Source organism: Amblyomma maculatum, chromosome 3, assembly GCF_055883805.1.
Source record: "Amblyomma maculatum isolate TAMU_Amacu chromosome 3, ASM5588380v1, whole genome shotgun sequence".
NCBI classification, from domain to species: Eukaryota; Metazoa; Arthropoda; class Arachnida; order Ixodida; family Ixodidae; genus Amblyomma; species Amblyomma maculatum.
The window spans coordinates 43,546,019-43,563,773 of record NC_139346.1 but is presented as its reverse complement, the minus strand read 5'-3'; the positions used below and the strand labels follow the sequence as shown (position 1 = coordinate 43,563,773).

General features: G+C 45.4%; 1 protein-coding gene and 1 long non-coding RNA gene across 3 annotated transcripts in view; one reads left to right on the top strand and one right to left on the bottom strand.

Annotated features, from left to right (window-relative positions):
• The window catches only part of LOC146194661 (uncharacterized), a 207,804-nt gene extending 206,636 nt beyond the window's left edge, over positions 1-1,168 (bottom strand). The window contains exon 1 of the mRNA XM_084597489.1: positions 120-1,168. Coding sequence (XP_084453615.1) covers positions 120-875 — 756 coding nt within the window. The 5' untranslated portion in view covers positions 876-1,168. The remainder of the gene's footprint in view (positions 1-119) is intronic.
• Positions 1,169-1,604: 436 nt separating this feature from the next.
• LOC146194660 (uncharacterized) overlaps positions 1,605-17,755 on the top strand; it is a 34,774-nt gene continuing 18,623 nt past the window's right edge. For both annotated transcript variants that reach the window (XR_014705894.1, XR_014705893.1), the window contains exons 1-2: positions 1,605-1,671; positions 3,799-3,924. This is a non-coding gene — a long non-coding RNA (uncharacterized LOC146194660). The remainder of the gene's footprint in view (positions 1,672-3,798; positions 3,925-17,755) is intronic.

Genomic DNA, 17,755 nt, shown 5'->3' with positions numbered 1-17,755 from the left:
CCAGTATGACCACTAACGATTTTTCATAACATCCAACAGCAAACAATCATAGTGGAAGCGCTAGCTAAATAATAAATTTCAGAATGCGCAAGGCTTCCAGGTTAAAGTCAGTCACTGACCTCGTATATGGCGGCCACGATGCGATGTCTGTGCGTTCGAGCGATGAGCAGCACCTGTAGGTTGCTGGCGGCGATCAGAGACGTGGGAAAGACCAGCGCAAGCCAGACATAGCTGAGCGCATAGCCCAGTCCGACGGGCGAGCCCGTGGGCTGTCCGACGTCACCTTCGGCGCACGCTGCGACGCACACGCACCGCGACGCGCCGTACGCGTAGGGACACACTCCCAGGAGAGGAGGCACTGCCGCAGCCGCGGCCACGACCCAAGCGGCACCCAGGAAAGCGCACGTCCGTCGCGTGTTCACTAGGCGCGAGTAGTGCAAGGGACTGGCCACCGCCGCGTACCGGTCGCAGCTGAGGCCGCACAGGGTCCACACCGCGACCGCGGGCACGACGGCCCACAGGGCCCCTTGGATATAGCACGCTCCAGAGGCGTCGATCACGTCCGGCGGTGCAGCGACTGCGCCGAAAGCCGCGTTGGACATCAGCACGAGGAGACAGAAGACGCTGTCGACGAACGCCAAGTGCAGCAAGAGAAGGCTGTTGGCCGTGCGGAACTGGCGCTGCCACAACAGCACCACCAGGATGTACGCATTCAGCACAAGACCAACGGTGGCCGCGAGACTGGTGCAGAGAAGATGAGCGGGCCATGGTCCGTCCACAGCAGCCGTGGCCACACTGGCCGCTGTCGTTAGCAAAAAGTCCTCGGCGTAGTGCGCGGCGGTGGTGTTGGGGCCGCCGCCAACCGCGCTTCGCATGCCGGCCGCTGTCCGCCGCCGACTGAGGAGCCGCGCGCCGGCACTGCCGGCGGCACGAAACAGTGAGCGCGGCGCGCGCTCCGCCGGCGACCGGCGAAGGTAGCGGCGGCAGCGCGCGAAAAGTGCCGCCTCGAGGAGAAGGAGCGCCGCACGGGAACCGCTGTCCCCGTTCTGCCCCGACGGCAGGCACGACCGCTCTGTCGGCCGCCGGCGCTGCTCCGTTGGCTGCGCCGCGAACGGCGCGACGCTCCGGAGCGCTGCGGCGTGGCGCGGGCGCGATCTTTGACTGCCTGCGCTTCGCGCCACCTTGCAGTTCTCGCTCTTTCACAACGCTGGCGGTGGTTCTGAAACAGCCCGCTTTGTTTCTTGAGTTTGCTCGCGCCGTTACGGCTGAGCAATGATGCTGCCGTCGGAAGTCCTCTCGTGTCCTGTCAACGTCAGCTTCGTTCTGCGCTGGTTTAGCCCGGTTTGTACACACGAAAGCCAGCACGGCGGCGTTTGCTTCCGAGCTCGGGTGAGTGCTTGTTTGAGAGTGCCTCGTCACTCGCGTGGCTTAACGATGTCTCAATATCTACCGTCGGTGCCCCTGCCACTGATCGTGCGAGAGACAATAGATAAACCGACACGCCCGTTCCCGCGATCTGCACAACGGACGACAGGTGGTGTCGACGCTGTGCAAGAATCGACTGACACGTGTCTGTTCCTGACGAACATGCTTCGCCTGCGTCACTGGTGTCTGATTTAGGGACTGCTGCAACCTTTGCGGTCTACAACTACGATGCACGTTCGCGGAGTGGTAAGCTCCTATGGGACCCTCTGTGCCAGCCGAAAGATTTGGGACTCATCCTAGTGTTATGTAGGTGGGGAATTCACGGAGACAGGACATTTCTATAATCTATTCCAAAAAGAAATGCTTGTTTTTGAATACCACTGCTGGACTTATTTAAAAATTCTTGGTTTCCAGAAAGCATTCGGCCAAAATCAGTTGATGGTAAGCTTGCATAGATCATCAGAATTTAACGCCGCTCGTCTTTGTCCACGCCAAACTTTTCATGAAAATAATTTGTAACATCCAAAGAAATCAGTCTCCTAAATCGAAACTGCGATAAATATAAGGGGCGAGAGAAGTAATGTGGTCATTATCGCCGGCAGGCCAAAAAGGCTTAATTTAAATCAGGCACTCGTATAAACTTTGGCTCATCGGTATAGAAGGAATTTCTGGGCCACTTCCAAACAGTATAGAGGGCCCACTGGCGAGGGCCACTGGGCGTCTCTATAATGCTCGCTGGGCTGTTGTGTGCTCCTGAAGTCAGTATGTAGAAGAGGTAGCGGATCCGGTTTGCAAAAGCCCAAGCAAGAGATGTTTTGACCTCCTCCTCGTCCAATGCAAAGGTCTATACCAACGTGGCGCAACCCAGAATCTTTAGGTTTACCAGGAAACAATAAGTGCTAACAGCCCCCAGGCTGCGGTAATCATGTCCCAAGCAAATAGTGTCTATATATTTTTTTAAAACTTTCAAAGTCCGAAAGGCGGCAGTCAAAGCGCTTTCCGTCATTTGTGTTAAGTCTGTGGCCGGCTGTACGTGTTTTCTGCTCACTAAATCAGTTGTGAGTTGCGTTTTGTCCCGTTTTTCTTCGCTTTTGCGACTGTATGTGTGTGGCGTTGGTACCTTTAAATTTACAATGATCACCTAGCAACTAGTCCAACAAGAAGTTCAATTAAGCCAGATTAGAGAAGGCAGGGGGGCTTCAGTGGATGATGACATGCAGAGGCTCTGCTCTCACCCTCCTAAATTTTGCAGGAATGATGGAACTATCGCAATTAAGCAGTATACGAGGTAGGTATGAAAAGTGGTCTGCTACCGTGGTCTCCAGCTCCGTCTCTCTAACCTCGGTCGCTTGGTGCGTCACTACCTTGGTACTGTTATATCGCTGCTTTTGAATGATTTATTTCGGACAACAATATAGCTGATTGTATGGCTAAGATCAACAGGATATCGCCTGTGCACCGCAGTCTCAGGTGGTTTCGCTTGAAATGTCATATCAGAGAAATTAAAACGATACGAGGGTCTCGTCCGCTTGCACTGTCATGTTCCGGGGCGCTGCGCACCCCGCAACATGTACTTACAGCTTTCGAGATGCTTAACAATATAGTGCAAACCGTCGACAAAACTTCTGGTCAGCGTTATATAGCGGCGATAAGTGTGCAACACAGCTAGAATTCGCGCGCGAGCCGAAGAGAGAGCATCGTACGCTATGGTGTCCCGATCACGATAACGCACGCCCTGCCACAATATCCGTTCGCGCAAACCCGACGGGCAGTGGAGCCCAAGCGCGCGAATAGGATGTGACACTTTCATGCGATTGATCTCACTTTTGTTTTGCCTATTACGGACGGCGCCGCTGGTGAAGCAGAGTTATGATAGGAAAATAAATAAATGGAAATAGAGCAGCACATCAGAAGCATTGCCTGGAATGCCAACGTTCTGATTTGAGCAGCTCTGAGAGGTGTAGGAGCACAATACAAGAGTCATCAAGCAAAGCACGTGTGCCTCCAGACCTTGTATTTTGTGTATGAGCAGATATTTTGGCAGGGCAGGGCGTGTGTCCTCACGGTCGTAACAGCTTAGCAGATGATGCTCTACCTTCGTACGTATGTATGCGCGAACTCGCTCCGTGTAGGGAGCATATCGCCGTTATAAGGCTCTGACCAGATGTTTCTTCACCTGCCTCGAATTACGGGAAGTTAACTGTAGTGCATTCCGGGGTTCCTGCAGGAATTAAAATTCAATGCAGCATCTAAATTCTAGGAGAGGGAGGAGGAGGGGAGCATAATAGGTGGGCAGACGAGTCGGTCAGGTCAGACGCTAGAGTGGAAAGTACACGACGTTGCAGCCATATATGTCTACACGTTCCTCCACAGGTTGGACTTCGCACATGAGACGTCACGCTCCCGTGGTTTCGAGCCGCGATGACAGCGGTGACAGCGAAGACCCGCCAAGAAACGACAGGGAATGAGTGGAAGCAGAACAGACGTCACTTCTGGCTTGTGAGCAGAATTGTGCTTCCTCCGTTCCCGCCCCCCTGAGAATCGGGTGCGCGTCAAAATTGAGAGCGCGGTATGATCTGGCATGTAACAGGATTGCGGAAGAAGCGACGGCAACGTGAGGATCCGGGATTGCGCTCCCCTAAAGCTGAGCGGAAATTGCAACATCGAGGGTCCCGACGTGCGAGCTCACGAAACCGAGGAGACATAACTGACAGAAATGTGCCGGGATCAGGAAGTGCACAGACGCGCGGCTGAAGCTATGAGGAGTAAGATACAAGCAAATCACGACGGTACCAGTCCGGCGTTTGAGTGTTGGCTGCCTGATCACGAGCATTGTTCTCGCACTGAAAAACATCACAGTAATAATAGCTTCTCTATAGCTGCTATCGTTTGTTTCGAGGTGGTATCTATGCCTCGCTATTCTGAAAGGCAATGAGCCCAGTTGAATGAGTTAAACACGTTGTAATTAACAAAATGAATGTGTGTTGTCGAGGTAGAGAAGGAGCTTTCGTGTGCTGCAGACGTCACTCCAGCCTAAATCATAGATAGATAGATAGATAGATAGATAGATAGATAGATAGATAGATAGATAGATAGATAGATAGATAGATAGATAGATAGATAGATAGATAGATAGATAGATAGATAGATAGACAGACAGACAGACAGACAGACAGACAGACAGACAGACAGACAGACAGACAGACAGACAGACAGACAGACAGACAGACAGACAGACAGACAGACAGACAGACAGACAGACAGACAGACAGACAGACAGACAGACAGACAGACAGACAGACAGACAGACAGACAGACAGACAGACAGACAGACAGACAGACAGACAGACAGACAGACAGACAGACAGACAGACAGACAGACAGACAGACAGACAGACAGACAGACAGACAGACAGACAGACAGACAGACAGACAGACAGACAGACAGACAGACAGACAGACAGACAGACAGACAGACAGACAGACAGACAGACAGACAGACAGACAGACAGACAGACAGACAGACAGACAGACAGACAGACAGACAGACAGACAGACAGACAGACAGACAGACAGACAGACAGACAGACAGACAGACAGACAGACAGACAGACAGACAGACAGACAGACAGACAGACAGACAGACAGACAGACAGACAGACAGACAGACAGACAGACAGACAGACAGACAGACAGACAGACAGACAGACAGACAGACAGACAGACAGACAGACAGACAGACAGACAGACAGACAGACAGACAGACAGACAGACAGACAGACAGACAGACAGACAGACAGACAGACAGACAGACAGACAGACAGACAGACAGACAGACAGACAGACAGACAGACAGACAGACAGACAGACAGACAGACAGACAGACAGACAGACAGACAGACAGACAGACAGATAGATAGATAGATAGATAGATAGATAGATAGATAGATAGATAGATAGATAGATAGATAGATAGATAGATAGATAGATAGATAGATAGATAGATAGATAGATAGATAGATAGATAGATAGATAGATAGGAATGAGGATGAAAGGCAGGAAAATTAACCAGAAAGACCTCCGGTTGGCTACCCTTTACTGGGGAGAAGGGATAAGGGGATTAAAGAGGGAAGAGAACAGGGACATCGAGCACAGCCGGAGTTTCTTACACAAGGCGGTGTCTGCTAGAAAACTAAACATATCAACTGACAATATAGCCGACCTGCTGGCAAAATTGTGGTCAATGGTGTAGTTATATATATATATATATATATATATATATATATATAGTGTGGTGTGGAGGAATGTAGTGTGGTAATTAGCGGCCTGGCCGCAACTTGGGCGTACGTTAGTGGTGCCGTTACTTGCGCTGGCACTGGGCTGGTCGGCAGCACTGGGCTGGGCGGGAGCACGGAACTGGGCGGAAGGACATCAGCAATGTGGTCTTGCACGGCACGCCGCATGGTAGGGGCCAAAGACGGAGCCATGTCAGGAACAAGGCGGCCAGTATCTTGTAACTGAGGGACCAATGATAGCTGGCGGGCGACCTCTTCTCGAACGAAGGCTTTGATTTGTTGAATCAAAGGGCTGTCCTCTGATGGAGTAGAACCGCCCAGAGCTAGTGCAGAGATGGTGTCGTCTCTAACACCGGACCGCCGGGTAGAAGCGCGCTTCTTACGAAGCACGTCGTAGCTCTGACAGAGTTTGATTAAGTCCGAGAGTGGCGTCGATTCAGAAACATCAGGGCGGCAGGGAAAAAGCGCGTCCATTGTGCCGGTTGGCTCGCGCCCGTCTAGAAGGAAGAAGGGAGAGAATCCAGTGGTTGTCTGTATCGCAGTGTTGTACGCTTAGGTTACGAAGGGAAGAAACTGGTCCCAGTTGGAATGAGCGTCGTTGACGTACATGGCCAGCATGTCACTCAGAATACGGTTGAAGCGTTCTGTCAGGCCATTCGTCTGAGGGTGGTAAGAAGTAGCGGTGCGATGAATGATGCGGCATTCTTTCAGTAGGGCCTCAAGAGCGTCGGACAAGAAAACGCGTCCGGAGTCACTGAGCAGTTCCTTCGGAGTCCCGTGGCGAAGAATCAAGTTGTTGAGAAGGAACAAAGCAACGTCTCTTGCAGTAGCAGAGGGTAACGGTGATGTTTCAGTGTAACGAGTAAGATGGTCTACTGCCACGATAATCCACCGGTTCCCAGCGGAAGTAGTAGGAAGAGGGCCATAGAGATCTATGCCGACGCGGTCAAACGGACGAGCAGGACAGGGTAACGGCTGCAACGAATCAGGGGACTTCTGAGGATTTTTTCGGCTTGACAAGATTTGCAAGAGCGCACGAAATGTCGCACAAAGCGGTACATTCCACGCCAGTAAAATCGCAGACGTAGGCGCGTGTAGGTTTTCAATACGCCACCGTGAGCACATTGTGAGTCACCACGGTACGCAGCACAAATGTCGGCAAGGAGATGACGCGGGATGACAAGAAGCCACTTCCGTCCATCAAGCAAACAATTGCGGCGATAGAGAAGACCGTCACGAAAGGAGAAGTGGTGGGCTTGCCGGACGAGTGCTTTGGATGAATGACCGGGAGTAGGACTTGAGAGAAAATCCAAAAGGGCATTGATCCAGGGGTCATTCCGCTGCTCGGGAGCCATGTCGATAGTGGCTATGAAGACGAAGATTACCACACTACAATGTATATATATATATATATATCAAGGAAAGAAGCCAACAGTCGGCGAGGCCAAGGAAAGCATAAGGTATTGTTTTTTTTTTAATTTTTACTTGGATAATCACAGAAATGAGTAATGTAATCTGCTTAGGGGATAGATAAACACAAAGTAGAAGAGCACCGGACGCGATATTCGGAGGTCGTGGGTTCGGTCCCCACCATCGGCACGTTGTTTTTTCTTCTACTTTGTGTTTAATTATCTTTCCCCTAAGCAGATTACATTACTCATTTCTGTGATTATCCAAGTAAAAATTAAAAAAAAAACAATACCCTATGCTTTCCTTGGCCTCGCCGACTGTTGGCTTCTTTCCTTCATGTATTATAACGAGCCCCCTCATTTCCCCTTCATTTATCTGCTTATATATATATATATATATATATATATATATATATATATATATATATATATATATATATATATATATATATATATATATATATATATATATATATATATAAATTGTGTGTATGTGTGTGTGCGTGTGCCTGTGTGTGTGTGCGCGCGTGTGTGTGAGCAAGTGAACACAACGTACACACATTAGAACCAGAACCTGACTGGTATATCTACCTGCGTTCTGCCGAAAATAACAGAATACCGGCATGGTGCTTCAAACATCCACTAAGCTTCTATTCCTGAACTTTGTTTGTTTTGTGTTTGCGTCAAAGAATTTTCTAGCTTAACTGGAGATATATCACACAAGCAGTACAGTGCTCGACCCGGACAAGTAAACACTTTGCACATATGGGTGCAAAAAAGCCGTATGTGTGATATGGAATACTTAAAGTCTCTAAAGCCCGACGAAGGTGTTCGCTTTAACCATTGATTAGTTCAATGGCAAAAAAATGCTCGTAAAATAGTGAAAGCAAAAATAAAAAACAAAATTTATAATGAAGATAAATAATTTTAACAAATAATTAAACGAAAAGCCGCTCCCCCCGCCCCCTCCCCCCTCTCCTCCGCCCCTCCAGTGACTGCTGCAGCAATAGCCTCAGGACGTGAACTATGTATGACATCATTCTAATCTTGTTCATAAAGATCACGGCGAAATTGGACTTCAGTGTTGTATTCTTTTTACTGGCAAATATGCTTTTCTATACGTGTGTTTTACTTTAACGTTATTGAATCTGCAGTCCACTGAAGGAGTTTAAGCAGGCAGGAAACTACAGTGTTCCAGAAAAGAAAAATGGAAGTTTAAACAAAGCGAAATGAAATACCTTTCATTGTAACGGCAGTGCTAAAAGCAATGTTCAGTATGGTAAGCTACAAGGAAATAATACTATATTGTTAGATAGCGGTCTGTATTAGGATAGTTGGGAAAAGTAAAGATGACTCAAAAAGAGCGCATTCACGACTTTCCATCTCGTTCAACCCTTTTCTCCCCCTGAAAAGACCACGTAAAGAAGAGACAACAAAAAGACGACGCGCCTTTGCTTGTAGTGTGCTTTTTCGAGATTACAGCAGAATAAAGCCACTCTGGCTGTTATTGATTTCAGGAGTCAAACACTGCGTGCTTTCTGCTAAATTAAATATTTTAAATATTAATGAATCACAATGTGACCGCGTTAACGTGCCCAGGGTCTGAGAAAATCGACAAATAAAGTTAGAAAGACTGTGATGCTCTTTGTGTTTGAGAATCAAGTTGTACATGAAATTGTAAAACGTTTTTTTTTTATTTGCAAGTTTTATGCAGCAAAATAAAATGTAGATTGCAGGGATAAGGTCTCCAAATGCTTACACAAGATTTATGCTGCTTTGTATTTCGCCAAAGATTGGTTAGTTAGTTGATTGTTTGGTTAATTGGTTTGTGTGGTTTAACGTCCCAAAGCGACTTACGCTATGAGAGACTCCGTAGTAGAGGACTCCGGATATTTTGACCACCTGGCTATTGTGCCAAAGGAAAAATTTGTATGCTTCTTTAAACCTTCGTTGTTGTCTGCATTAATTTTATAATCCCGGTATAACAAACGAGATTTTACTTTTTAGTCTGCATTGTGCAGTAATTTTGCGCAGCCTTTAACAGTGTGCGCCTGATTTCAGCGCCCTTCCTTATTATGTCAGAGCCCTTGACTCTGTTACTGAGAGGGCAGGTCGCCCACAAGTTTAATTTAAGTTACCGTTTGTCGGGACGGCAATCCCGATCCCGCCATAGATCATAAAATGTCCTCTTATAAGCTCGCCCGCGGAGTTCGTTATTCGATAGAGGCAGGCGCCCGTCTGCTCTGCAATGTCAGTGCACGTTAAATTGCTGGAGTCATCCGCTACGGTGTCTCTCATAGCCCGAGTAGCTGTGGGACGTTAAACCGTACAAACCAAAGCAAACCATAAATTTTTGTAGAACGAAAAGACTATAGGGGGCAATTCTTTCATAGTTGAAAAGCAAAAAAGAACACGAGTTGGATTAATCTACTCTATCAAGGGCCTGAAAAATTGAGGACGAAGCAATAAAGGCACTACAAGTGGTCGAGTTAGTGCTTGGCATGTCAGCTGCTAGCTACCACCTCCCACACCTTCTTCTTTCTTCGCTCTTCAGACAGGCACGGACAGGCACGGCGAAATGACGAGACTGTTGTCAATGTACCTTTCACTACACAGTGTTCCTGAAGTGGAAGTTTTCATTACGGAATGCACATTACTGAGTTTAATGCAAGCTGATGTTTGTGCCACAGAGTACAGCGGTGCAGCCCATGCAAGTTTTCCACATACCATAAGCGGTCGCGTGTTCAACCGTTCATACATTTTCCTAGAAAGGAGACTACAATGCTCCAGAACAATTCAATATATGCATATTTAGTCGGTTAATTCTAAGTTTTATACCCTCATTCAAACGACAGCGACCATGGAGGGTATGATGCGACAGCCGATGCGAGCGCTGGTTCTCACGCACGTGATTGCGATGGCGTAGGTTCTTTGTTTCTGTACATGCACTATACAGCATGCTTAGTTATAAATCCTCCTTCAATCTGTACTTTTAGTATCGCTCATGTACCAACTCTAACACAGTTAGCTGCCACATTATATCCAGGGACACGGGACATTGATATAAAGCTCTATTTTAATCAAACCTCACGACCGGGTCTGCATGGTCTAGAGCCAGCGTTTCTGACTCGGGATCCCATGGTCCTGGGTTAGATTCCCAACTGATCCGTCTAATCCTATAGAAGCAGACTCCATTGCGCATATCATCGCGGCTACATCGAATCTCAACTTTTGACACATTTTAGGCAAAACGCTGTTGTTCAATTCATCTGCACTCCAAGTCATTTTACTATGGAATAGTCTTCCCAACACAATCGCCTCTTATGTTGACCGGACGTCGTTTCGAAACGCGCTGGAAAAGTTGTTCACGAATTAGAGTGTACCATTCGTCTTTTTCATTACCTTGTTGTATTGCGGTCTTGTATAATCTTGTATCTTGCCATAGCCTGTAATTATTTTTGTGGTTCACTGTTCATGTGCCCCCCTTACTGAATGCTCCGCCTTAGGAACCTGCAAAGTATATCGAATAAATTGGTCACATTTTGCCCAGTCAGACCTCGTGAAGTCACACAATCACCCACCTCATCAGTGTCCATCCATCTCACTGGCGAAGTCCACCACCTGTAAGCAGAATATTCCAGATTTTTCACTCACAGCGCAGATGCCACCTTCGTTATGTTCTGCCAAGTTTGGACAGAATGCGCGGAATCTCAAGTGACATAGATAGGCTGAAATTCAGCTATTAATTCAAAAACGTTTTGAGGCACTTAGGACCCCTTAAGACCAATAAGGGAAAATATTTTGGGGCTAGTTCTACTATCGTGTTTAGATAACAGAAGCCCGCCGATAGCGCAGTGCAGGACAGCGGCTTCTTCCGTGTCAAGTGCCAGGTGAGTAGCTCCATCCACTCAGCGGCGATGGCGCACTCTCGTTTCGTCACATGATCATAACAGCTGACAGCAGATGACGTGCACTACGCTCTAAGAAAGTTAAGCCTGGAGAAGCGTTTCGAAGTGGTTGAGGTAAACAAAGAGGTGCATAGAGCAGGTTTTGGCACAGCTTTTAAGCTAGATGGCATCTATTGTAACAGAAGGGTGGGACGACAGAGAAGGTAGAAGATAGAAAGAGCAGGTAGATGGGAGAAGGTAGAAAGAGAGTGAAATGGCTACGGATAAAAGAGATGTTGTAGGATGACAAATGGAAATAGAAGAAAAAGGGGTGGGCAGTCTGGGAAGTGATCAAAGACGTATTAGTCTGCAGGTGGGGCACTTGATGAAAAGAGAAATGGAACGTAGACAAAGTAAACGCAAAATTAAACGACGATCAAATAGCTCAGATAGCAGCAGACATATAGGAAGCATTACATAAATGTCCCATGGAAGTCTGCGATTATGAACAGGTAGAATTACCCATAAGGAGAAAAATTAGGGTATTTAAAGTAGCTAACGGTTGGAGTGGAAAGAGCAAGCCACGGAGCTGCTGAAATAAGAAAATCATGGAAGATATTGAACAATGACGGGTAGCTTCAAGAGAACACCGAGAGGCAAAGAAGGCACAGCTATCTCAGCGGGAAATAGACCAAAAATGGCAATCGTATCGACAAAAGAAACTTGTTGTACAGGCCTTCGTCCAAATTAAAGTAAAGCAGTCCACTGATCTCTGGATGTACGTACACGATGCCACTAGAGGCGGACCAAAAAAATTGTGGAACCATATAGGCTGGCTACCCTACTGAAAAAACTGTAAGGGGCAATAACCTTACATTTTTTCACACAATCTCACTCAATTCACAGCCACGTACAAGTCGCATATAATTGCATAAGTTCTCATAGTTTCTTGTGCATTATCATAAATTATATACTATATTTTATGATAATGATGTGCACCGTATGAGACTCTATGCGATTAAATGATACTTTATGAGGTTATTTCCCCGTAGAACTTTTGGTTTTTCAGTAGGGTAGGTAAAAAGAATAAAAGAAAGCAGGACCGGATAAAAGATAACGAGCGAAATTGTTTACAAGGAGACGAAGCTGTGAACTACATAGATCAGGTATAGCCGAGATTAGAGCGACGATAGGGTAATCCCCGCAAATCAGGAGCAACCCAAAATAGTCGAATACAAAGCAGCTTAGAACTGATCAATCTAAACAAGAAAAAGGCAGAAAAAATATTCCTAAAAGCACGTCCACAGGAATAGATGAAATTCCGGTCAAACTGATTCATTAACTTGGTTCAAGAAGTAAGAAAATGTTGTAAAATCTTTGGAAACAATCATAACGAATAAGCGAATTCCGGGTGGCAGAGTAAACTGAATTAGATTTATAAAGGGAAAGAACATATGATGCACATGAAATTATACAAGTCGATTACCATAACATCTGTTATATTCAGGTTGGCCATGCAGGCGGTGAAATTAAAGATGAAATCATGGGTAGAAAGTAAGAAGATACCTGGAGTACTTCAGAACAGCTTTAGAAATGGTAGGCGCTTAGATGATAGCCTGTTCGTGCTTACCCAATGCATTGTAATATCTAGAGTAGAAAATAGATCTTTTCTTTGGCCTTCCTGGACATAAATGGGGCGTATGACAACGTAAACAGGGAACTCTTGTTGAATATATTAAAAGAAGACAGTATCGGTTACGGGAGATTAGATTTCCTACAGGAAATATACCGAGATAACAAAGAAATTGCATAGGAAGGGATAAGAAGTACGGAAGTAGTTAAGTTGTTAAGGTATGCAAAGGACTAAGACAAGGTTGTCCTATATCACCGCTGTTGTACATGCTTTATATGATAAATACGGAACGGAGGATAAAAGAAAGTTACCTAAGTTTTAACCTGTGATATAGATTATGTGGAAAGGTGGTAGAGCAGCGCCTACCCGGTTTAATGTATGAAGACGTTATTGTGCTGTTAGCAGATAGCCAGGAAGACTTGCAAACACTAATTAAGTATTGCAGAGACGAGGGGCAAGATCTAGGTTTCAGTTTCAGCGCATTTATGTCGGGTATGATGCTTTTCAATGGCTGAACTGACCAGGCTCTTAAAATACAAGGCCATGATATATCCAAAGCGACAGAATATAAATATCTTAGGATATAGGTAAAAGGAGGACTGGCATACATTTAAAAGCATGAACAATCACTTAGGGCAAAAGGGCGATGAAATGCCGGGACAATGAAGCATGCATAGTGCATTGTGTGGATACAACATGTATCAGGTGTTCAGTTGTATTTGGAAAGGAATTATGGTGCCCGGGCTGGCTTTCGGAAAAGCGGTCTTTGCCTAAAATCAGATGTAGAGTCGACATTAACAATAAATCAGAGAGCCGTCGGACGATTAGCACTGGGTGCCCACGGCAAAACGACAAATGGGGCGGTACAGGGAGATATGGGCTGGGCATCTTTCGAAGTATGAGAAGTTCAGAGTAAAATATTATAAAAAGAACGCCTGATGAAACTGGACAGTAACCAATGCGCAGATAAAATATTTAAATACATATACCTCAAACGCGTTGACTCACAATGAAGGAAAAGAACTAGGAAACTAACCAGTAAGTACGCTGGCTCCAAGGACGAAGAAATAAAGAGCGATAGGCAAGAGGTGAAAATCACAGAAGGTAAAAATTGTATAAATTCTATGGAAAAGAAACAGAGTGCGAAACTATACCGAAAGTGGAAAAGGCAGATCAGGAAGGAAGCTTTCCTTGATAACTCAAGAGGCAGTGCCCTACTTTTTGAAGCTAGATCTGGGTGCCTTAGAACACGCAGCTACAAAAAAGGAAATTATCCATGAAGATGACACATGCGCAGTATGTGGTAAATCCACAGAAACAATTAATCATCTTATACTCGAATGTGTTGGTACGCACCCGGAAATCGATGCAAGCGCAGTCACTCTTCTTGAGGCCCTGGGGTTTAGAGATACCAGTGTTCGGGTGAGTGAACTTGGGGTAGAAGCTAGTAAAAATGATTGGAATTGGTGGCTTAAAAGCAGAAAGTACCATAACGTTAGTAATCTATACAGAAAAGTTCAGTAAATAGAAATATGGTATAGTTAACCAATCTAAAACAATAATTAAGATATAAGGGGAAAATGAGCACGATAGCAACTGCTACCACCTAGTTTCAAACAGGACGCTCCTATATGCTATCCATCCCATCCATCCTGGAAATCAGGGTGAAGTCATCCTCGTCGCGCCCCTACGTTGCCAGAAACGTTCCACAGAAAGATTTAAGATATATGTTTTGTCCCCGCTGATTTGAGACTTTGGCAGTTTTAGTTTTTTACCCTCGGAATTTTCCCATAGAGATAAAGATGAAAGAGCCCAGCGCGGCGTAACGCGCTCAGTTGGTGAGTTGATGTGTAGAAGTTCGATTCACTGTAGAGGATGACATTTTTCTTAAGGAATAGAAAGAACCCCGCCAATATCCAGCGGAATCTTGAGTACACGTCCCGCGGACAGATCTCACCGACACGAGGTTTTCAGCATGAGCCAAGAGAGAGAGAGAGAGGGCGAACTTTATATAGTGCAAAAAGAAATAATGTAGAGCTCCCGTGGTTAGGTCCTCATTACAGGACTGCCGCGGCCTTTGCTGCCCGGCTGGCCTGTTCAATCAGCCAAACCTGGTCTTTCGATTCAGAACTGGAAGCCTGCCACTGTTCCAGCGTGGCATTGTCAATTATAGGCACTGCATCTATTTTCTGTCAGGCCCATGTAATGTGATAAAGTGTCGGTCTCTGTCCACACCAGAAACCGACACTTTATCACATTACATGGGCCTAAGCATGAGCCAAGTAAGTAAAAAAGTATGGACACGTACTTTTTGGGTTGGTGTTTTATCCTTTGCAATATTACCTAAGACATTACTGTACACTGATCACCACATCGCATTCGCCCACGGCTGCTTAATAATTTATGATCGAATTTCGTTTTTCACTCGTTTTGGTTTCAACAGCCGAGCGATGGCAGTGTGGTCAAATTCAAGTTTAGGTCTCGTGAGGGATGAAGATGCGGCGATAAAACCATTCCTGTGTTGTCCGAATTCACTACATTGTTAAAGCCAGCATACCTTGAGAACAGGAATCATTACATTGAAGAATCAATGATTATATCGCTGTTTTTTTCAGGCCGCGCGTCAAGATTTGACTGTGACGTCACAGCCATCTCTTAGCTACTTAAAACAAAACTGATGAGAAACGAGAATTCAGTTATAAGTTATTTATCGCTAGTAGGTGGAGACTGCGCGTGGATCGATATACAGGAATTGTTTACGCATCTTTAGCAGGAAGCAGATTGCCACTGAAATTTGGTGTCTATAGTCATTTAATATAATCAGGACCTGAGATAGATATTTAGCGCGTAGGTTGCGCATGGCTCGGTAGGAGGTAAGAGAAGAAAGAATACCGAAAAAAATATTTGAAATGCAACGAGAAGCATTTGAGATGATCCAGAATCTAGAAAGCAAGTAAAAAACTAAAAAAAGCAAAACAGGAGAGCGCTTACTGCTTGAGACAAAGAGCTCCATTGTTAGAGATATTGAAGTTCATGGTGTGCTAAAACTGGCTCTTTAAAAACTTGACACGTATTCGTCATTTTACGAGTTAGCTGATTGGAGTGTCAGAGAAGAATAACGATGTCATCTCGCGGCAGCATTTATGCAATCCATTGAAAGTTGCAAAGGGGGGGGGGGGGGATGCCAAAACGTATTTGCATGTAAGCGGAAGCGTACATGCACCACCCTCCTCGAACTGTGCACCGCGCATCAGGAAAATGCGATAACTACTGCAGTCGTGGCCGAGACACGAGCCTCACAATTTAGTTCTTGCCTCCTCACTTCTACACGGCCTTTTATAATCGTATAAAACAGAGAGCACGCTCCCTAAGTCCTCTGGGTGCAAAAAACGAATTCAGATCAGTATAGTAGTGGCTTGCGACCTTTTTGATCCGATTTTGCGCTTTGTTGCTATTGAAATTAACCACTGGGTTCTAAATCCTATTTTTCTGAGGCATATTAGGGCTCTTTGTGCGTAGGAGAGCATATCAAAGGCGAGGGAGCAACGTTGCAGAAGACTTCTGGAGGCCTGACAATTTCGTTAGTGAAATCTCATCACTAGCCCTCCCTCTTTGCGCCAGCGGTCACATCGTATACGGCTTTGTTTTCTGAATTTCTGATTTCATGATCAAGTAGGGGCGCCTTATTGCTGCTGCAGTGAAAAATAAAAGAAGGGGGATAGTGTGTACTAACAAAACCTGACGAAAAAAAAAAAAAGCAGCCCCTTACGCACTCTGTCGCTAAGTGTATTTTTGCCGTTGTTGTTTGTTTTTTCACTGTGTTTGCGCTAGTTGGTTTCAGCGATGGGGGGTGACGATATTTTGTAATCATGAAGGAAAAAAGGTTGTTATGCTGTTACCTGTAGATATATTATGTGGTACTGCGGGTAAACGTGGGGATGTTGAAATTGACCTTAAACGATACTTTCATATATGTGATTACTATCTGTTCAGTAGAACTATCCAGGGAAGAAATATCCGGTAAGAAACACCAAAGCATAAATACCTTTATTCTAGAAGAAAAGATAGAAATCCGTCAAACGTAATCAATAAGCGTGAAGTACTCGACATATGACGGTACTAATTGAGTGAACTTTAAAGAACGGATGAAGCCTAATAGCAGTGAAGGGAAATTAGACGTAGGCTATAGTAACATATATGCGCTAAGATACATGGACAGGAGTATCATTAGCAAAAGCGATACGATAGTCAGAGTAACCGAGGAATTCCGCAATATGCGAAATACGCAGGAAGATAAGTGTGGAAGCAGCGAAGAGCGGTTAGGCGGTCTTGCGGTAATGAAGGACAAAGCGAGGAAAGCCAAAAAGCAATTAAAAGAGGAAAATGAAATGAGGAGCGTCAGGCATCTATATACCTTTTGAATTAGTGCCGAAAGATCTTGCTCAAAAATCTGGCCACCTGCATGCGTTGTGCCTAATAATCTGGAATATGAGAGCGCAAAAATCATCCATAAGAAATGTGACGTCAGAGATAAGAAAACTGGAAACCGATTAGCTTACTCTCCATGACATTGCACATCACAAGTACTACTCAGGATCAGGAAAACCACATTCTTGGTTGCAGTCAAATATAAGATCAGTGAAGCAATCTTATAACTTTACAATGGAACGTATTCACATTGTCCACCTCGTGACAGAAAAATGCTTAGAATGAAACCGATTGCCTATTCGCTGATGTCTTTGTCTTGTACCGTAAACTTGCTGATAATTCCGATGTCATAATTATCCAAAATGACCTTAATTATATTAGTGAATGGTGTAGTAAATGACGAATGCAATTAAACATTAAAAAATGCAAATCAATGAGAGTGTCTCGAACTAATGCAACAAGTACAATGTATAAACCAGCATCGTGTTTACTAACACGATGCTGGTTTATACTCGCGGCGTTGTAGCCAACTGGGGGTGAAAAATAGGGTTAGCGCCCGTAGGAATACATGGAACCGAAATATTTCTAAGCAGGTTTTTAATTTCACGAGACACCTATGATGTCCCTATTTGGTGCAGAGTGACCATATGACCATTAGCATCCCAGAACAGATCGTGA